At 45.0% G+C, this 22,630-nt stretch overlaps 1 protein-coding gene across 5 annotated transcripts in view; it reads left to right on the top strand.

Moving 5' to 3' along the window:
* The window catches only part of PDE1C (phosphodiesterase 1C), a 645,533-nt gene that overhangs the window by 101,295 nt on the left and 521,608 nt on the right, over nt 1–22,630 (top strand). For 4 of the 5 annotated variants that reach the window (XM_055138682.1, XM_055138699.1, XM_055138691.1 and 1 more), the window contains exon 2: nt 1,521–1,604. In XM_055138682.1, coding sequence (XP_054994657.1) covers nt 1,521–1,604 — 84 coding nt within the window. Of the gene's footprint in view, nt 1–1,520; nt 1,605–20,816; nt 21,152–22,630 lie in introns of those variants that run through there. The other variant, XM_004606904.2, reaches the window with a different exon arrangement.

The raw sequence follows: 22,630 nt of genomic DNA on the forward strand, positions 1-22,630 counted from the left end.
AGCTAGTACATATGCTGTAAGAAAGACAAAAAGATGGCTATTAATTTGGCTTTTTAGGACCTGTGCAGTGATGTTGGCTTGTCAGTGTGCTGGGGCGGACACTTGGTGATGTGCTAGGATTGAAATCAGAGCCTCACTTGTACAAGCATGTGCTCTACCACTGAGCCCCACCATCAGATCTCCATTTTAGTCTTATAAAACTGTTGATATTTGTGACAAGGAGGATACTTGAAATTGAAAATTACAGAAACATTGTCATTCCAAAAGCATGTATTTCTGTGAAGTCCAAACCTTTGTAAATTCACAAAATGTTACTACTGAGAGGGCTCCGGCGAATTAATCATATGTCTATTAAGGGATTGGGTAATAGCTGTTCATTGAGTTGACCTGAAATCCCCACAATCACCTCTGTGTTGTTTTCTGGTTTGTGGGTGGGGAGGCTTTGCTTGTCCAAGGCCATAGCATCCCAGGGGAACTTTTCTCCACTGTTTTCACTTTGAGTTTTGAGTTAATATCTATTAAACTTATCCCTAGAGCCACTGCTGGGAATAGTCAACTGAGCCAGATAGTTCAATGTTAGGGTCCTTGAGAACTGGCCTCTGAGGCTGTGCCTGACTGGGTTGGGGTTCCTCTTTTGATCCTGGCCTTTGTAATTCACATTCCCCTGACAGCTGAACTCTCTATCCAGTCCTATAGAAATGACATTGATTTTTTTCAGGTTCAGGAAGCATAAAAATGAGGGGAAAATATTCTCAGTTCTCTTCATTGGTATAACTCCACACCATCTTAAGAAAAATGTCTGTAGGAGCATTTTTCACTTTAGAATAATGCGTTTTCAGGTTACCTTCCCAGAGAGGGTCACTGGTGGGAGGAAGAAAGTGAACTGGACTTGCTGAAGACCTGGGTACAAATCATGACTCTGCCTCTTCGGAGCTCTGTGACCTTGGGCGTATTATTGAACCACTGTGTATTTTTGCACTAGGAAAATCAGGAATTATGAGAACTCACAACATTGTGGCAAATGGCATGTACCACAAAGTCGACCTAGTTTTCACTTTTAGTGTCCTCAGAGTGCAGATATATATATATATATATATATATATATATGTTAGCTGGGGCCATTTAGGGGGTTGGGAGAAGCTTCTCTCAATTGCTCTTTTTTTCCATGATGCCTGGCTCAGCACCTGGAGAGCTGGTCCCCTCCTGGTCCAGCAGGAGAGAAGCAGAAACAGCACCTTGAGTGACAGATGCCACCATCTGAAGAGTGAGGAGAGAAAAGGGATGTAACAGGATTCTTTGGAACACCAACTTTTCAAGTAGGGATCACCCTTGCAGAGCAGAGGGACTTGGGGCCACGCAGAGAACACCACCATTTAAGGAGCAAGGGGATGACAGGAGACAGCAAGCAGAGCAAGGCACGGGAGCACAGCCAAAGCTCAAGTTGAAGGAATCAGAGGAACTTACTCCTGAGTCAGCCCGCACAGTCTCTGACAGGCTCTGCTTCTTCTCTTTGCTAACAGAGATGAGAACCCGGAGGATAGCGACCGCTGAGTGGCACAGCCCTGGGGACACGGTGCAGAAAGCCCAAGATATAAAAGAGCAAGGTAAGCCCTACTGCATGAGGCTGATCTCTTCGAAATCTTCCCCAGGCTGTCCCTTGCTCTGTGTCCTATGGGGAGGTTGGATCCTGTGAGACTCTCTGGAGTATAGACATTTTCAGAGGGACATTTGGTTTGTGGTCTAAATAGTCACAAGCTAACCCAAGATGTGGGAGCTTGCATGGGTCTGTTGAATGCACCTTCTCCTGGGGCCATTTCTCCACTTGGTTCTGGGAAAGGAGCACTGGAGGCAGATGGGCTTTCACAGTAGTTTTCTCCGAAGTGGACAGGGATTTCAGATGACTTCATAAAGCATTGGGAAGCATCGGGGAAACATGGTTAGTCAGAACCACACTAACTAGTTTTTAGGAGAATTTATTGCCCCCCCCTGTGTCCCTGTTCTTTCCTTGTGGCTTCCCTCCTTCCATAGGTTACTGTTTCAAATGAGACATTACATTGTGCAAACGTTCAGTGAAACATGTAAGGCTCCAAGCCCAACAGTGGAAATCCTGGTGGCAGCGGGCATGATGACTACTACTGTCTTAGGTCATTCAGTCCTCACAATAGATGTGTAAACTGCTGGGATTAGCTTTTCGGAAACTAAGAACCGAAGTCTTAGAGCTAGTATGCAAGCTTGATAAACGCAGGATAGGCCTGGAGGGTGGACTGTGGAGCCTGTGCAGGTAGTTCATTGTAATGTTGCTGCAGTAACACAAATAAAGATAGGACAAAAAGGATGCCAATAACTAAACCAAAATGACCACCAAACAACCATTATGCCCTTTTGTCACTAATCTCAAAAGACTAGTGGGATGCAAGATATTAAAGGGAGGGGGCTGATCTTTTAGAACCAGTGGACGGAGGTACGAGCTTGCAGTGACGGGGTGTGAAGGAAATCTCGGGATGGGGGCAGTACCGGCACTGCTCCCCGCCCAGTCGAGACCCCGAGTGGCCACCCACAAACGGCTCCTCTGCTCCTGAATGGCCATGATCTCGGAGGCACATGAACCAATTTCCTAACCCAGCGGCTTCTGGCAGAAATTTCTCAGGACTTAATTACTAAAATACCGGAAATCCAAAGCCGCAACAGCGGCCGGGTGACCTCATATGCTCTTCAATATCAGCAATAGAAAACAAATTATCAAATGATGCCTTTTCGGCATGTCTGATTGGGGGAAATTCCAAATAACAATAGTGGGTTTTCTGTTGAAACATTGAATGCAATCAAAGTAAAGAGAAAGTGAAGGAAATCATCAGCCACACAGGCAGGGGAGTATACTGGGGGGGTATACTGGGGTTCTTAGTGGTGGAACATGTGCATGGGTGAAGGGATGAGTGTTTGATCATTGTATGACTGAGACTTAAATAAACCTGAAAGCTTTGTAACTGTTCTCACGGTGATTCAATAATAAAAAATAAATTTAAAGGAAAAAGAAAAAAATAAAGGGAGGGGGCTGGAGCGATAGCACAGTGGGTGGGGCATTTGCCTTGCACATGGCCGACCCAAGTTCGATTCCCAGCATCCCATATGGTCCCCTGAGCACCTCCAGGAGTAATTCCTGAGTGCAGAGCCAGAAGTAACCCATATGCATTGCCGGGTGTGACCCAAAAAGCAAAAAAGAAGATATTAAAGGGAAGATCACTTGACCATCAATGACCCCTGAACACCCTGAACATAGGAAGGAGAAGGACAGAGAGGGACAGAAATTGAGGAGGGTAGCAAGAAGAAGATGAGAAGTAGTGGGGGATGGGGCAGGGTCAAGGACTTCAGGTACATCAGTGGTGTAGAGGAGGTATAGCTCTATATCCAAACCAGAGTCAGCAACTCTGAAGGCAGTAGGTCCAAGTCACAACAAGAGTTAAAATGTGCCTGTCAAAAAGGCAGGGGAGTGGGAAGGAACCTGGGGACACTGGTGGAGGGAAGTTGACACTGGTGTGGTAACATAGTATGTCTCAACTATGAATAACTTAAATCACAGTGTCTTAATAAAAAGATAAAAATTGAAAAATAGACTTGCAGAGATGTCCTCCCCTCCATGAAATTCTTGGCTTGTCATGTCCCCTGATGACTTCCTGCCTTAATGGTATGTTCTTAGCATGGCATGAGGTTATCAACTGATCACTGCAGGTAAACTCATCTAGAGCTGCCCAAAGGCAAGGATGATGACCCTGCCCAGGGGGAAAATGTGTGTGGAGGCTGAGCCTTTGGGTGTCCTCAGTGTTTGTTCCCTTTCTCTCTTTCTCTCTCTCCTCCAAGGCCATTGGCCTGCCTGCCATCTTACCAGGAGAGCACCTGGAGAGAGATTTTGTGAATTCATCTGTGGGGGGAACTCTGCAGTCCAAGGGGTAGCTGTCCTCAGGCTGCATCATCCTTTGGGTAGGCTATGGGGGGGCACACCTGGCATTGCTCAGGGGTCATTTCTGTCTCTGTGCTCAGGCGTTTCATCTTCTCGATGCTTTCTCATATCCATCCATGCAGTGTGTGAAGTGGGAATGATGGGGACTAATGCAGTTCTTGGGTGGAAGGGATGGACACAGAGGCTGGATCTCAGTGGTAGGCTTGACAAGTATGAGCTGCAAATGAAAATGATCAGAAGCCTCTAGAGACTCTTCTCTCAGTTTAATCATGGTGCAAACAACCCACTTTTACCTGTTTTACTTATTAATTTCAGTGTGTGGTCTTGTGTTTTACAGCGCTGCCACAGCTCCATTCCCATGGTGATAGAGGCAGGCATGTAGATAGAAGAGGGACCCCCATGGCAGTGAAATTCCTAGGGAGTAGTAAAACTACCTAACCTTAAGGCTGTCAGGACCCACCTATAGCTACAGCAACCAAGATCTGATAAGACCTTTCTCTGGAGCTAGCACAGAACAGAGAAGGCTGGACCTACCCTCCGAAAGAAGATCTAAATGGAACAAAGGTCAAGAAAAGGAATTTCAAAGATCATCCCAACTTGACTCCCCACTTTGGTAACCACCCTAGCAACAGAACCTTATCTAGCTAGAAAGTCCCACATGAGACAGCTTGGAAAAAACCCTATAAAAGCCACCTTGAACAAAGGAAGTGCACGCATATGCTGCCTGAGCCCATGTGCTGCTTGTGCTCACATGGCTGAGCATATGTGGTGCCTAAGCACATGTGTTGCCCACATCTCCCCTCTTGAGATGTGTACTGGGACTCTCGCCATCTTTGGAGAATCCCACTTGCTCTCTTTAATGTGTTATTCTCTCTCTCTCTCTCTCTCATACACACACACACACACACACACACACGTGCACACACATGCTTTCTCTTTCTTCTTTCCCTTCCTGAAAGCTTCCAAATAAAACCTATTTTTTCTTCACTGCTTGTTTCCTCCTGTAAGTCCTGGGTAGGACCTGGAATTGACTCTCCTTTCCTGCAAAGAGCAGTGCCTCACTCCAGCCTGAGGTCTGCAACTCCCGGAGAGATCAGGTGCTGGGAATCAACTCCTGTGCCGAGAAGACCAAGTGGATGTCACGTGTAGCTTGACAGCCACCTAATGGGGCTGGCAGAACTTGAGATCTGTGCCATGAGGGGTTCATTGCAGTCCTAGATCCTCTGGGTGACACAGGAGAAAGTGACCCCTTTCCTCTCCTCCCCGCTTCACATAAGCCACCTGTGGGGCCCCATCAGCTTCAACAGGTCTTGCCCTCCTTGCTAACCCTTTGCAGCTGATTCTCTAACCATGTGCTGATGTAGGATGGTGTCAATATGCTGTGTGGTAGTTTGGAGAAAATCTTCAAAACCAGAGGGAGGGTTAAGAAAACTAAGAGACAGCGCATATGAAAAGAGGAAACCAAACTGTCTCTGCCTCACACAGGTCTTTTGTTGGTTTTGAGAGACATTTTATTAAAAGATTCAGTTGCTGAATGTGCAGGCAAGAATTTATCACAATGAAAAAAAAAAGCCTTTTGGCAACTTAAATACCTGACAAAAGCATCTCAGCATGAAGTCATGCATACACCCACCTGCTGCCAACTATAACTGCTTTCTTTTATCATGATAATGCAGACTGTCTGATTCTCTGGTAGCAGCGTAATCAGCATCTGGAAAAATTAGCTTGTGATTCTGAGATTTCAAGTCATCTTGTCAGGGTAGAGACTCTGCTTTCCCACTCATGAAGGTTTTTATCACTCATGAACACAATTTAGAATTTCAATCACACAAGCCGGTGAGCTATTTCAAAATTTTGGCATCAACTTGCCTTGTATGGGGAAAATGCCTGATGTTTCATAAAGCACCAGGATATCAGGTGTCACACTGCACACTGCGGGGGGGGGGGGGGGCGGGTAGCAGTAATTTTTTTTTTTAAATTAGATCCTGGTGTGGATGAAAAAGAACAAGATGTTTTCTGAAATGAGAGTTTTGAGATAATGGAGATACCTAGTCAAGAAATTCACCTGAATCAAGGAATTTATCTGAATCAGTGTACTAAGCTATGAGATGGTCAGTGCAAATCCACTGGAAGAAACCTTGCTAATTTCCATATTTTTCTTTAGAACTGTTGCATATATTCTTAGTTGTGTTCAAAGTATTTATTAAACTCAAAAGATTTGTATAAAGCTGCTGTCTTGGGGGCTGGAGCAATAGCACAGTGGGTAGGGCATTTGCCTTGCACGCGGCCGACCCGGGTTCAATTCCCAGCATCCCATATGGTCCCCTGAGCACCACCAGGGATAATTCCTGAGTGCAGAACCAGGAGTGACCCCTGTGCATCATTGGGTGTGACCCAAAAAGCAAAAATAAATAAATAAATAAAAATAAAATAAAGCTGCTGTCTTGTCATTCAAAATATTTATTAAGTACCCACATGAGGCTTGGCATTATTATAGTTACTGAGAGTACAGACATCCTAGTTATTCAGTCAAAGAAAAAAAATAACCCTCATGCAACTAGGATCCATAGAAGATATGAGATTAATTTACAAGGATAATTTAGTTCAGTATGTGGTTCAAGTTATAAAACACTTTTAACATGAACAATTCAGAGAATAGCTTTTTGCCTAAGTTTGTATTGACAACCTACTTTAAAAATGTGTTTCTTGGGGCTGGAGTGATAGCACAGCGGGTAGGGCATTTGCCTTGCAACAGGCAACCTGGGTTCGATTCCCAGCATCCCATATGGTCCCCTGAGTAATTCCTGAGTGCAGAGCCAGGAGTATCCCCTGTGCATCGCCAGGTGTGACCCAAAAAGAAAAAAAATTGTTTCTTTGGGGCTGGAATGATAGCACAGTGGGTAGGGCATTTGCCTTGCACTCGACAAACCTGGGTTTGATTCCCAATATCCCATAATATCCCTGAGTGCATACTCCAGGAATAACCCCTGTGCATCGCCAGGTATGACCCCAAAAGAAAAACAATGTGTTTCTTTTTTATCTGAGTTATGGGCATAGTAGAACATTTTAAAGATACATTTAAAAAAAGAAATTGAACTACGTCAGTGTTCCTGAGTGAGGGGCCATGGGTGTTTGTCTAATCTCTCCATGTCATAAGAACTAGGGCAAACCTGAATTTGCTAGAGCTGGGAAACCAAGTCATCAATGATCACAGCATTGCAATCTAATGCTTTTACTGTTTCTCTCCTGTTATTCCAGTGTAAATTTCACATAATTTACAACATAAATTGCAAACATATTGCATGCTACCTGTAGTTTGATTTTTCTGTCTTCAATATAATTGATTTTTTACTCTCATTAATTGTATTGTTCTATAACATTTTCTTCAAAGTATTAGCATATAAAGTGTGATGTGTGTGTGTATGTATCTGTGTGGGTACCTGTTTCTAGTGAAAAGGAACATGTTTACTGTGTTTGAAGAGAATCATTAAGCTGGAAAAAAGTTGTTGATGAATTAAGCAGCAGTAAACAATTGATGGGAGAGATTTCACTATTAGAAGTCACTTCAGCTAAGATTTAGTTCTGTTCAGAAATCCCTTTCCATATGACCTATTTACTCTCTTTTATTCTAATATCCCTGGTGCTCTTAATAGCTCTTGCCAAGGTTGCCACAGAGAATAGCTACTATCTCAGGGGTTTTGGAAGCACAGTCAGAAAATACAATTTCATGATGCCATTCTTTACTGGAGGGCTTGACAGAAGATCCCAGAGCCTGGCAAGTGGTGGCCCCGCCCTGGGCAGGCCCTGAGAGAAATCATGCTCCTTTCCCCAAGTCCAAATGCAGGTGTATGCTCTCTCTACTATAATGGGCTATTCACCTGGGACTTATCGCTGGGCAAGTTGTAACCTTGGATGCATTGCATTTATTCTAAACCCCTCTTAATCAGGCATTTTTGATGTAGCAAATTTTACTGGTGTACCAAAAATCATTCAAAGGATTTGCAAGCTCGTCTTCCCTCTTCATATATGGATATTTGTATTTCTATCTTTGTGTGTCCTAGTCACAGAAAGAAAAGAAAATCATAATCGTATGAGATGATGCCATTTTCAACTCATGAGTTATATTTTTGGCATGCTTTCAAAAAGCAGAGCTATGGCACACTACCAAAATTATTTATACTCTTAAACTTTGTGTAAGTGATAACACCAATAGTAGAACACATTGAAGGGGATCTTCTTTCCAAGGCAAAGTTTTGATTTAGGGAACTTTTGATTAAGATAGAAAGGTTACATCTGACATGGGGGAGAATTTAATTCATAATTTATTGGCTCCAGGGTTATTTCAGTATGCTTTTGGAGCTGAGATCCTCAACATATAGTATCTGTGAATACGTTACTGAATAAGGAGTACTAGTGTGAAGTGTATTTGGCTGACCCCAAAGTAATCTATAGTCACTGTCACTGTCATCCCATTGCTCATTGATTTGTTCGAGCGGGCACCAGTAACGTCTCTCATTGAGAGACTTATTGTTACTGTTTTTGGCATATCCAATACGCATGGGTAGCTTGCCAGGCTCTGCCGCACAGGTGAGATACTCTCGGTAGCTTGCCGGGCTCTATAGTACACACTAAATTAATGTCACAGATGACTGGTACAGGAAAACATTATGTATGGCTCGATATATTATTTCTAAAGATATGAGTGACTTCTCCTATAGAGAGATGGATGATCAGCTCACAAAATTTTCACTGTATCTGAGCAGTGTTCCTTGCTCTGGCTAGGGGTGAATGTTAGGGTTCTGGAATTGAAAGCCCCTACTTATCATAACCATGTTCACATCCTTTGGGGAATCATGGGTTTCACATTTAAGAGGCTCGTTTTGTGGAGACTTGAAAAGTCAGGGTGCTAGGGGCAACTGTGTATAATGAGGCCTAGTAATAGTAATTGCTGGGAAATATGCCCTTCAGGACTGGTGAATTTGAGTGGAAGATCAAAATTGAGTTTAAGTAGGTCCTATGATCTCAGAAAACCTTTTCAAACTTAAGTCACCTTATTAAAATTGCCACATGAATTAATGTAAAGAGGAAGGTGGCAGCTTGTGCTGAAGGCACTGAAACCACTGGCTCTTGATTAGACCTTTCTTCTCAGTGAAGCATTTGTGCTGTTGGAGGACCACTTGCTACTGCACAGCAATTCAGCAGCTTCTAATGGGATTTACTTAGTCAGTGGCTTCTAATGGATCAACTTATCAGGCATCTGCGCAGACTGCTGAACATGTGAATAAGACATAGTTCCTGGCTTCAAAGACCTTTTTGAAGGAATTCTTATTTGCAATATGTGCATTTCTAGCACATAAAAAGGAGCTCAATTTTCTTTCATTTCTCAGAAGAAAGTGAGACTTGGAGTACATCTGGCAGCACCTGTATAGTCACCCAGAACTTCAGACTCAGCATCCATAGAATTTCCCCAGTGGTCTTCCCAGGGAGAAGAGCTGATGCTTGCAGAAAGGTGGAGGGGTGAGGGGTGATAACCAAGGTGAAGGTTCCCTTCCAGGGAGAAGTGCTCTGACATAGAGACATATACATATATCCAAGACTATCTTAATGATGAAATAGTCAGAGTCCATGCCTGTGTCTCTGATTCAGAGATCTCCTCACTGTAAGGGAGCAGGGAGACAGAGATGGAGAGAGGAGGCAGAGTCTGCCTGTGTCATAGGAAGCATAGTCAGACCGATGGAGAGAAATGACTTCAGGGGACAAGAGAGATTTTGTCAGTCAGTGTGTCAGGCACTTCTCAAACTCATCCTGCCTTTCTGGTACTGTCTTTGGCTTCACACTTTCCTTGTTATATGCAATATTATCTCTGTAGATTCTCTAATTACTGCATCCTCTCAAGCTGCTTAATGGCCTTTTGTATCCATTTCCTGTCTTCCATATATTCTTTCTTATTATCTGTGGTTTAGGGATTTATAGAGAACCAGAAACATTACTATTACCCATCTGTCCATCTACCTATTTATCCACACAGTTATCTATCCATCTACCATCTATCTATCCATTAATCTATTCATCTAGGTAAAGATTGATATATTTTAAGGAATTGATTCAGACATTGTAGAGGTCTGGTGAATGTCCAGTATCTGCATCTCAGGCCATCAGACCAGAGATCCCAGATAAAATTGCAGTTTGAAGTTATTCTCTTTTTCTTTACCTGGTTGGATGAGGCTCACTTACATTGATCTTTTTCATACAGAACAAATCTAGTTAAATGAATGGCAAGAGTGTGTCAATGTCCTAAGCTGTGCTCTCACCACTTCCAGTGACTGCATCAACATTTCTGAGAGCTTCAAAGATCTGATCCCCAGACAAAGTCTTTGCAATATCAGAAGTAACAGGAACTATTTTCTTCTGGGAACTTCCTTTGCTTTTCCTCCCCAATTTTCTTTTAAATAGGAGACCCAGCCAGTGGTGCTACTGGATCAAGTTCTAGTGATGTTTTGTTCTGGGATGCAGGCCTAATGGTTCCAGGGCTCAGTAGTGTTTGGAGAGACCCCAAAGACTGGATCTGGAGGTGCTTGGGGCATCTTGTGCATGTTAAACCCTACCGTGTGTGCTGTCTCTGTAACTCCTATGTTTCTCCTGGCCCCTGAAATTTTTTTTTTTTTTTTGTCACACCAGGCAATGCTCAGGGGTTACTCCTGGCTCTGCACTCAGGAAATCACTCCTGGCAATGCTCAGGGAACCATATAGGATGTCAGGGTTCAAACCCTGGTTGGTTTGCATGCAAGGCAAGTGCCTTACCCATTGTACTCTCTCTGGCCTCTCTCCTGGCAATCTTTAAACAATGATTACAGGGATTCCCAAGTTTCTTCCTTAGGTTAATAACTATGGCATGAGCCCCTGTTGTTCACAGTGTGGAGCTTGCCTTTATCACTGATTTCTCTTTTTAGTGTTGCCTTCCTACTCCCTTCCTGCTAATTCCCATATTCTACTTAAAAGCAGGTAATGTTTCCACTCTCCAAGGAAAAGCCCAAGCTTACCACCATGAAAACCAAGGGCCCTCATACTTAGACTCATATAGACCTTGTAGAGTGTCACCTCTGCTCCCTGGGACTCCATCCAGTCCCTGCACCTACCAAGATTCTAGAGTCTTATCAGTTTTTATATTATTAAGACTTTTGAGGCTGGAGTGATAGTACTGTGGGTAACCTCTGAGCACCACTGGGTGTGACCCCCAAAAGCCAACATATGTATATATGTTTTTTATGTATATAACTCATATATATAGCAGTTTTAATGTGATTTTAAGAGTTAATTCAGTTTTAGTCTGAAACTTTTCATTGTAGAGCTTTTCTAGAATTATTAGGATTTCAATAGAGAAAGAATATGACTACTTTTTTTTGTGGGGGGAAGGAATATGTTTTTGGGATCACATCTGGCAGTGCTCAAATTTTGCTTCTGGCACTGTGCTCAGGGATATACTCCTTGTGGTGCTGGAAGACCATATGTGGTTCTGGGGATCAAAGTGGGGTCAACCATGAGCAAGGCAAGTGCCCTATCCACTGTGCTATCTCCGTGCCCCAACATTTTACTTTTTTTTTCTTTTTTTTTTTCGGTCACACCAGGCGATGCACAGGGGTTACTCCTGGCTCTGCACTCAGGAATTACCCCTGGCCGTACTCAGGGGACCATATGGGATGCTGGGATTTGAACCCGGGTTGGCCGCGTGCAAGGCAAACGCCCTACTGGCTGTGCTATCTCTCCAGCCCTGCCCCAACATTTTTATTTATAGTGGTCACTTGGGTTGCTGGATAGACAGTGGTTTGAATAAGAATACAAGCAGACTGGGAGTCAGCAGACTGGAGAGAGAGACAGAGAGAGAGAGGAGAGCAAAAAGAGAGAGACAGAGAGAGAGGAGAGAGAGGAGAGAGAGGAGAGAGAGGCAGAGAGAGGGAGCGGAGGGAGAGAGAGGGAGGGAGAGTGAGAGTGAGACAGAGAGAAAGAGACAGAAAGGGAGGAGAGGGAGAGAGGGGGAGAGAAAGAGAGAAAGAGTGAGAGGAGAGAGAGGGAGAGAGAGAAAGAGAGAGAGAGAGAGAGAGAGAGAGAGAGAGAAAGACTCCCAGACTACCTACCAGGAAGGGGAATATGGAGAGGTATAAACAGACACCAGACACTTAGCAGTACTTCTGCCATTTCATGCTCTTTTGAAGAGACAGGTACATGAGTGATTCAGGGGGTCTGCAGCGATAGTAGAGAGGTTAGAAGACCACTTTTAGCACTGGAACTACTGAAGCTTAAGAATGGGTCTTTAATGATAATCTGGATATATAAAACTGGGAATCCCCAAGTGCCTGGCTAAGGGGCAGGGCCAAAGCAACACTCAACCCATGCTCCATTCACCAAACTCTGAGTGTCTGGTGCTTTCCCCTGGAGAAGGGGTCTCTTTTGGAATCCTCACAGAGGGGTGAATGGGCTGTGACCAGAAGAGAGCCTTGACCTAGAGAGCTTGACCCAGAGCATGCTTGGAACGTGAGTCAGAAAAGGAATGCTTCTGAGGAACAGGTGGAAAAATGCTGGTCAAGGCGGGGGCCTGCCCTAGGGAAGAGGGGGACACACATGTCCTCCCCTGGCACTCCAGGAGAAGTGGAAGATGAGGGTTCATGTTTGAATGGCTGGGTGTGAAGGTGCCTCTCAGAGATGTGCTGAGGAAACAGAAGCCACCCTGTGGCTTTTGAAAGTAATCTGTGCTGAAAATAGCTCCTGGAGTGTCATTAACAGAACCACCTCGAGTGAAGAGGAGGCTAGGGTGAGAAAATGGAGTGTGGAGGTAAGAGGTTCCTGGTTAACCCCTGCAATGAAGGAACTGGCTGGAAAGCTCAAAGGAAAGCCAGGAGCTAATGGGCCCCTGGACATCTGCGGCAGAGAAGCATCTGAGCTCACCTGACCACAGCCAAATGCTGTTGAGAGGCCTGGAAAATGAGGGTCGTGGCCTGCCTGGCTATGTGACAGAGAGAGTCATGGAAGCTGGTGGCTGGGGGGGCGGGGAACTGTTTTCCGAGGTTTTTCTGAGCCAGTCCCTGTCCATGCTCTGGGCACCAGTTCTCTGGACATGGAGACAGCGTTTACAGAACAGATGTATGGTGGACTCGGCCATTTCTATAGCACTAGCCCAGGGTCGGGGGACTCTGACCTCTGAGTGTGGATTACCTCACACCTGGGTAAAAGCACAAAAGAGGTCTTGTATCCTAGTGATGTTGACATTATTGGAGGTTTACTGTGAATCACACTCAGGGTAGACCTAACCACGGCCCCTGTATCCTCTCTGTGGTAGATATGGCATCTCCATTTTACAGAAGGGAAAAAACAGAGCTTCAGAGAGACTGAACTTGTCCAAGGTAATACAGCTGGCGAGTAGGGACTACAAAAGTTAAAAATAAATTGTTCTTAACTGATTTATGATGAAGCTATGTTTGAAGCTGGCACCAAAGCTTAACACAGAGGAAGACTGAAGGTGCAATGAGCAACAACGGCCCCATCCAAGCCCCCAGTGCCTGGGCAGACTGTGTTACTTCCATTTGCTCTTTTAATTCACCTGCCATTTTAGTGAGGGCCAGTGTTGCCAGTCATTGTGCTGGGCTGAAGAGGGAGACCCGTCCCTGTGACCAGCAGCCATATCAGAAAGACCAGAGAGCAAACAAACAGTGTGGACACAGCCTGTTAGCTCCAGGGGGTAGACGCTGAGGAGAGTCCTAGGTGGAGATCTTAGATGGAGGGGCCCCTCCCTCGATAAGGCCTGGCAGGAAGTGCTCTCTTAGGGCATTGGAAACTGTGGAGGGAGTACCTGGGCTACCAGCAGGGCTGAAAAGGAGGAGGGCTCAGCCTTGTTACTCAGGATTATGAAAAGAAATACAAGGCAGTCATTTGGGACTACCCAGCCCACCCACAGTGTCTCTTGTGAAAAATCCTTGCCAAATTCTTAGTCTGCAAAAAGGAAATTTAATTGGCTCTCATTTGCTACCTAATGTTTTAGGGGTAATCATTAGTCTGAGGGTCTAATAGTTTTTTTTTTTTAGACCCTAAAAAACACAAAAAAATCACTTTCACAGGTGCACTAATAATATATAATATATAAATAGAAAAAAAGTTGGAGAACACCATGGAAGTCATTCCAAACCCAAAGAAAAATGCTTTTGTGGTGTGAACAGAATCCTTCCCTCCCCCCTCAGCGTCTTCGAGGCAGTTCTTTGACACTTTCCGCAGGGCCTCAAGTTTCTGGCTCTCTGCTTTCTTGGTTGCACTGTTTATTTAGATCATCTCTGCCATTCCTGGGCCTAATTATTTTGAGAAACAAAGAATGGGCTCTAGGGAAGCAATAAGGTAGAAGAGAAATGAGACGGAGAGGGGATAGAAGTTGCAGCTGAAGAGAAATTGCTTCCAGAGCTACAGACTTTCTGAGACTGCTCACTCACTCAGACCTCAGCTCCAGAGATCCTCCTGGGCTATATTCTTTCTTGCAATGTCCTCTGTTTCTTGGTTATCACAGTGTCTAGTGTAGTGTTGTCACTTAGTAGTGTTAATTTAATTCCTCCTTTGCCTGGTTTATTCCTCCCTGCACTCCTCCTCTCTTTGAAGGGAGATCGTTTGATGGGTTAGTAGGACATGGATTTTACAAGCAGCAGAAACTCCTGATGCTGGGCCACTCACAAAGAGGGTCTCCAGAGGCCCAGAGAGGGTTGAGTGGGTTCAAACACTTTCTCAGTAAGCACATGGCTTTGAGTTCAAACTCTCAAGGTTTACGAAGTGATCCTGACAGTTCTGCTCTTAGGAACTGAAGTCTGCCCTGTGAGAAAGGGGCCGGAAGATGGGTCAGAGTCTTAGCAAGAACCCTGTACAGGTGTGAAGTGCTGAGGAGCAGACTTGCATCCAAGAAACTTCAGTAATCTTGTGATTGTGTGAATGTGAGGGAACTTTTCCTAGAATTTGGAATGGCTGTCAGCCAGTAGCCATCCACCAGGACGTGCACAGTGCTCTCAATGCAGCAACTTGCCCCTATAGTTCTTAAACCATGAGCTGGTGGGAGGATCCCAAATGTAGCTGGCTTTCTACAGAGAATGGCTAAAATGTGTTAAGAAGGTGCTAAATTCCTGTCTTCTCTTTAGTATTAAGAAAATGACTGCTTTCCTCTCTGTCTGTCTGTCTGTCTGTCTGTCTGTCTGTCTGTCTGTCTGTCTCTCTCTCTCTCTCTCTCTCTCTCTCTCTGTGGTGTTTGGGACCACACCCTGGCAGTATTCAGGGGTCATTCCTGATTGTGCTGGGGACTGAACTGGGGATGGCTGCATGCAAGGCAAGTGCCTTAATCCCTGTAATATTTCTTCCCCCACCCCCAAATAATCTTGCCCACAATTTTTAAAAATTAAATCTCCATGAGATACAGTTACAAAGCTTTCATGTTTGAATTTCACTCATACAATGACTGAACACCCATCACTCCACCAGTGTACATTTTCCACCAATGTCCAAAGTGTTCCTTCTGCCCCCGCCATCACCCCGCCCCCTGCCTCTATGGCAGACAATTCCCTTCTTACTATTTCTACTCTTGTTGCCCACAATTTTTATTGATGCACGTGATTTACAACACTGTTAATGATAGAGTTTTGCGCATACAACATTCCAACATCATACCCTTCACTATGGTGTCTGCGTCCCTCCAATATTGTCTCAGGATCTCACCATTCTCACTTTCGCACACCTGCTCCTTGGTAAAGTTGGTTCTAGAGGCCAGCTCAGATTCTGTTGGTTTGTCTATTGTTGATTCCCTTTTCTAAAATATCCCAGTAAGAGAGATCATTCTGCATTTGTGCCTTTCCTTCTGACTGCCTTCATTCAGCATGATACCCTAGTTCCATGTGGCAAATAGCATGGTTCAATCTTTCCTTAGAGCTGAGGAGTATTCCATTGTACATATATATACATACACACATACAGACACACACACACACACATATATATATATATATATATATATATACATATATGTATTTGGACACTTGGGGTCTTTCCAGATATTAGCTCTTGTGAATAAAGTGGCAATGAACATAAGAGCATAATTGCCTTTTCAAAAACATGTTTGGGTCTTTGGGGATAGATGCTAAGAAGTAGAATTGCTGGATTATATGAAAGCTCAATTCTTTTTTATTTGAGAAGTTTTCATACTTGTTTTCCATAGACATTGAACCAATTGACATTCCCACTGCAGCGAATGAGTATGATATTTTTATTTATTTCCCCCCACATTTGAACTATTAGTTTCTCCTACTTTTCATGTGTTCCAATCTTTATTGTGTGAGGTGATATTTCAGTTTTGATTGAAGATTGCATTCTTCATGATAAGTGATGAAGAGCATTTTCCCCCTCATATAACAATTGACATTCTATTTATCTTCTTTGAGGAACTGTCTGTTCAGTTCTTCTTCCAAGAATTATTTTCTTTAGGAAGTCAATCTTTTTTTTTTCTTTTCTTTTTTGCTTTTTGGGTCACACCTGGCAATGCACAGAGGTTACTTCTGGCTCTGCACTCAGGAATCACACCTGGCAGTGCTCAGGGGACCATATGGGATGCTGGGAATTGAACCTGGGTTGGCCGCATGCAAGGCAAACGCCCTACCTGCTGTGCTATTGCTCCAGCCCCTATCTTTTGATAATATGTGCTAAATATGGTGCCTCACTGGGATGGAGAAGGAACCACTAAGTAAATGATGATTGAAGGATCACCCAGGATGGGAGATGTGCTGAAAGTAGACCAAGGACCAAAGATGATGGCCTCTTAGTATCTGTATTGCAAATCATAATGCCCAAAATTAGAGAGAAAGAAAGAAGGATTGTATCTGCCCCAGAGTCAGGGAATGGGGTGGGGTAGAGGTCGCAGGTGGAACAGGGGGAACAATGATGGTGGAAAATGTGCACTGGTGGAGAGATGTGTGCTCGAGTATTGTTTGGCTGAAACATAATCATGCAAGCTGGTAACTGTATCTCACAGTGATCCAATAAAACTTCTTAAAAAAATAAAATGTAGTGCCTCATATTTTACTAGAAGTTTAAAACAAGTGAGAAACAAGTCCTGACTATTAGCACTGTCACTGTCACTGTCATCCCGTTGCTCATCGATTTGTTCGAGCGGGCACCAGTAACGTCTCTCATTGAGAGACTTATTGTTACTGTTTTTGGCATATCCAATACACACGGGTAGCTTGCCAGGCTCTGCTGAGTGGGCTCGATATTCTCAGTAGCTTGCCAGGCTCTCCGAGAGGGGCAGAGGAATCGAACTCGGGTCGGCCTCGTGAAAGGTGAACGCCCAACCTCTGTGCTATCGCTCCAGCCTATTAGCACTATTTCTCTTATATAGATGCAATAATTTCCAATGTACCTGCCAGTGTCAAAGGATGTAATAACATCAGAATATTAATATTAAATAAAATATAAAATATTAATTGATAATATTTCCACATGTAATTGTGCTACTTGAAGGACATTATTTGATCTATAAATGGATTCAATTCCTACTTGAATTTGGGATGAAAGGCATTCATTTAATGCACTAGTTTCTCTAGGAGAAATTAGTCTGAACCCAATTAATCTTCCCTAATGATCAGAAAACACTGTTAATATGTGCTCCTTTTTCTTCTTCAAACATTTGTTACTCTGCCTGTTTTGTTAGAAGATTAATTCTCCAAATTTAAATTAAAAAATGTGATAAAAGCAGAAGTGATCCAAGTTTAGATAAGTATAAAAGATGAACTATAATCTAGCAAATATCTTCTGTAAATGGTCATATAGTAACTGTTTTTAGCTTCACAGGCCGTATATCTTGGCACAGCTACTTTTCTCTTTCATTTATTTCTTGTTGTTTGGGTTTTGGGCCAGACCTGGTGATGCTCAAGTGGCTCTGCACTCAGGAGTCACTCCTGGTGGTTCTCAAGGGACTATATGGGATGCTGGGGATTGAGCCCAAGATGGCTGGAAGATGTACACAAGGTGAGGGGCTTGCAAGTATTTGTTTCCTGATTGCTATATTTAGTAAGAGCGCAGGACCATGTACCTATTTGACTAGCATGCTTTAGTCCATTCTATTTTATAGGCATCTTCAGGGAGTATTTCTGAAGCAAAGCAAAAGCAATGCTTTTTTTTTTTTGCCACACCCAGCAGTGTTCAGGACTTAGTCTTGGCTCTGGGTTCAGAGCTCATTATTGGCAGGCTCAGGAAACCATATGGGGTTCTGAGGACCAAACCCATGTGGGCCTCATGCAAGGCAACCTCCCAGCCTGCTGGACTATGGCTCCAGCTCACCAATGTCTCCTTTGATGTTAGTCCTGAGCATCTTCATTGCTTATGTAATGTCAGCATTCATCTTCACTTGGTTTCCAGTAAGAGCCCCATACTGGGAAGGCTGCAGTAAGACTATACTTGAAACAAAGCATTTAGTGGTGCTGTAGGTGTGCAATCTCTAAATCCAGGGAGAGAGATAATGATTCTGGGGAGAAGCCATTTAAAAACAGTTCTAATTGTTCAGGCAAGTTATTTTTACCAGTCTTTGGGGGGACAGAGAAATGATCACGTTGTTGTTATTTTTATAGATTTCATTTCAAAAAGCTTTTCTGCTGAGGATGATAAGATACCAAGTTTTCATCTCAATCACTCAAGGAAAAATTTCTATTTTTTTTACCGGAGGATATTTTTTTCTTGATAATTTATTACAGTAGACTATAACTTAGGAATTTCAGCTTCCTCATTCCAGGGCTTCGCTGATACAAAGGAAGGCACACACTCCATAAAACTTTGGGACAGTGGGAGAGATACAGGCAAATGTGAGCTTCAAGAAACACTTGGTGGTTGCTACATAAACTACATAGACTACATATCTGATTTTTATTTTACATTGGACAATTCTCTTATAAAACTAGTAGTGATAGCGGTAACCAAAATATATTATTGCTGTGCTGTGGAGAATAATTTTGTGCAGTGTCAGCAGGATGAAGCTTGAGTGATGAGCATGGTGATTGCAGGAACCAAAGCCCAACCATTTCCTCCCACTCAGTGCTCACTGTACAGGGAGGAAAGAAAGTCAGGTAGTACAGCACTATGTACAGTTGGACAGCAGGCAGTGCCTTGCAGAGTTCACACCCAGGTGCATTTGTTTTGAGAGTCCTCAAGGCTCTCAAGCTTCAAGAGTTCCAGTGCACCTGTAGGCTGTCATTGTTTGCACAACCTCTACCCTCCTCCGTGACTACCGGGCTGAGATGTGCTATTCTGCGTGACCCTGAGCCCCTGCCTTTTCAATCAAGTAATCTTGTTTTCGACCTACGCACCATCCCTGTGACTGTGCTTCCAGTCCTTCCCTGAAAGATTTTATAACTAAACTTCTAAGACATCCTGATATATTAAATTTTTTTTTTTTTGCCCAAAATAATCTGAGAGAGCTCCAGGAACATGCATTACGCTGGGTGCCAATGGGTTTGAAACTCCGCCAAAACTGTATGTAGAATACTGCAGGTGTGTGTATATATGCCTTTTGGGGGGTTTCTAATTTTAATCAGATGCTGAGGACTGTGGTGAATCACGGCTCTCTAAACTCAGTTGGACTCAATGAGGCACATACCTAATGGGCTCTAATTATTGACAAGTGCTTATTAATAGTATCAAATTCCTTCACAAAAATTGAGGTCAACATGGCCCCTTTTGGACCTAATTTCCTTCCCGTTATTTCCCCCTGTTATTCTAGGTGGCCTCCTACTGTTGTGTTTTCTTTTTTCCCATTTATGCAGTACTAATCTGTGACTACCTTGGAATATTAGTGGACATCTCTTTGTCTGTATGCATGTGTGGTTGTGTGTCTATTTGCTTGGTACTGAGAAGCTAAAGCTTATTTAAGGTTAAGTTCTCTAATCAACCTCATTGGAAAGATATCCTAAAGGTTGCTGATCAGTATAAAGGTCAAATATTGTATTGGTATTTCAAATCTAAACTGTATTGTATCACCTTCTATGAGTTCTTTTATCAAATACATTTTTATTCTAAATAAAATTAAAAATTTAAAAAATAACATTGTCTTACAGCATGCAGAAATAAAGAAGCAATATATTTTAAACATTCAAAAAAAAAAAAAATTGAGGTCAAATTGATTGCAATCCTAGTAAGAACTGGAACACAACACTTGCCTTTCACCCCGCGCGTCAGGCCGGGTGAAACTGTTAACGGGGTTTCATCTGCGTCTCTTCACAAGAGCTTTCCATTCCATAGCAATCAATGCAGAGTGTAAAGCCCGAGCTGCCTGCAGGATGGTAAAGGGATTTACCGTGTAGAAGCCTTCCTCGCCCGTGGTCATGCGCCAGTGACTTTTTGGTGACATCGAGCGCAGCTCCCACGTCCAAATCCGGCCACTTTCCGGCAGTAGGACACTATTCCAGTCCTCTCTGCTTCAGCTTCTCTCTCTCTTTTTTTAGCAAGAGCGATTGGATTCATTAGTAAATGCCCATAAATTCTAGCAGTCTAACGTGTGAGACAATGGGGAAGAACCCAAACCAACCATTTCCACGGGATGTAAGGGGCTAAAGCTTGGCTGGAAAGGGCTCATCTTCGAGCGTCCGTTTACGCTCTGGTCCACGGATACGGGTCTCTCGAGCAGTGCGCTCGGGCTGGGACCCCCGGGCGGGCAGGTCCGGGGCCCTCCAGCCGCTGGGGCCGGCAGCCGGGAGGAAGTGGGCGTGGTGCTCCCCGACTTCCTTGTTTGGAGTAAACTTGGGGAGCACGTGACCCGCTCCGCTGTTTGCTTTTCCATCTGTTGATGTGCTTCTTGGGAGCGCTCGGGTCTGCTGGAGACAACAGCGGCCAGAAGCGGGACACCAGCCCTCCGCCGTTCCCCGGGGGTCCTCCCGCGTCCCCCAGCAGCGAGACAGAGCAGCAGGCAGGCAGGCGATGGCCCCGCGGTGCTGCCCGCGCCCCGCGCCGCGCGCCTAGTGCCGCAGCCGACGGACGGGCGCTGTCAACCGCAGCCGCGCGTCCCCCGAGCGCGCAGGGGGCGCAGGGAGGCGCAGGGGTCCCCCGCCTCCGGCTGAGCCATGACGGACGCCAGCAACAGGAAGGAGGGCTTCAAGAAATGCCGTAGCGCCACGTTCAGCATCGACGGTTACAGCTTCACCATCGGTGAGCACCGGCACCTCGTTCCCGCGCCCGCCCTGGGCGGCGGTGGCGGGGTCCTCGCCCGGGGCTCGGGCTGTCCCGGGGGCGCCACCCGCCGCAGCGGCGGCTCGTCACCTAGCCCGAGCGAGCGAGCGCCGGAGGAGAGTTTAGGAAGGCAGCTCGGGCGGGATGGAGGCAGGGACCTGCGGAGAAGGGGCTAGGAATAGTGAAGGAAGAGGAGGGGAGAGGAAAGGGATAGACTGCAGGGCAGATGCGGGGACGAATAAGGGGGATGGGGGAGACAGAGAGAGAAAGAAAGAGAGAGAGGGGAGAGGGAGAGAGAGAGGAAAGAGGGAGGGAGGGAGAGAGAGAAAGGAGGGAGGGAGGGAGAGAGGGAATGAGAGAGAGAATGGACAAGGAGAGGAGAAGAAGAAACTGTGAAACAGTTTCTACAAAAGTTCCAACTTCAAGGAAAGGACACTTGGAGGAAGAAACACAGGGAGGCAGAGAGAGAGGAGCTTAAAGAGAGGGAGAGGGAGAAGATGGTGCAGGAAAAATAGCCCCGCAGGAGTCTCCAAGACAGGCTGAGCATCATCAGGCAGGCGGGGAGTGATGTAGCAGGTTTCAGAAACATTTGAGAACAAGCTCTCTCTTGCCCTCTCAGCTCATAGTGGCTCTTGCTTTCTCTTCCAAACCCCTTCCCATCGGCGTGCCCTGTGGTACTGGAGGTACCCTTACAACTGTCAGAGGGAACAGGGTTCCAGGGCTGACCAGCTGAAGAGAGGGGTCTTCGTGCCCTTTCTCCCAGTCCCTACTGTGTATAGCTTGAAATACTGGTCCAGAGCGGTCCTTCCGTATCCCGGGGAGCTGGGCAGTGTTGAAAGGTTTCCCTTCCGAAGTTTCAGCTGCAAGGATTCCATTCTGAAATTTCAGTTGCGAGAACAGCAGGGCAGAGCCAGGTGTGCAGGAGCTGCTGCAGTTTTTCTCTTCCTGAGTGAGCTCTGGTCTACTTGAAATCTGAGCTGAACCCCAGAGCCTTTGAAAGTGAGATGAGAAGTGTGCGAGTAGTGTGCGCTTTGGTGAGGTGCACCAGCTTGGAGGTGTAGAAGGGAAATGTTGGGAGGAGAAGGGATGAGCGAGAAGAGATCTTCTCTGTACCACTTCTGCTTCTGCTGAATGCATCCAGAATTGAGTCTGAATACCACCTTCTGCCTTCCAAGGCTCGCTCACCGGCTTGAGCTCACCTTCCCTGCCCCAGCTGTCACTTCTAACCTGCTTCTTTCTTCTCACTTTCTCACTTTGTTCTCCCTTGCCTGAACACACCCACTCACCCTATTTGGCTATGGATGCCCCCCCCCCGCCTCCCCCCACCCGGCGAAATCTTGTCTCTGTTGCCCCTTTCTTTCCCCATCAGAAAGAATTTCTTCCTTTGCACTCTCCTCATCTCTATAATTCTATTGGAACTCATACCTGTCTCAGACCAATTACTGTGTCATCTGCTTG

This window comes from Sorex araneus, chromosome 1 (assembly GCF_027595985.1).
Source record: "Sorex araneus isolate mSorAra2 chromosome 1, mSorAra2.pri, whole genome shotgun sequence".
NCBI lineage: Eukaryota > Metazoa > Chordata > Mammalia > Eulipotyphla > Soricidae > Sorex > Sorex araneus.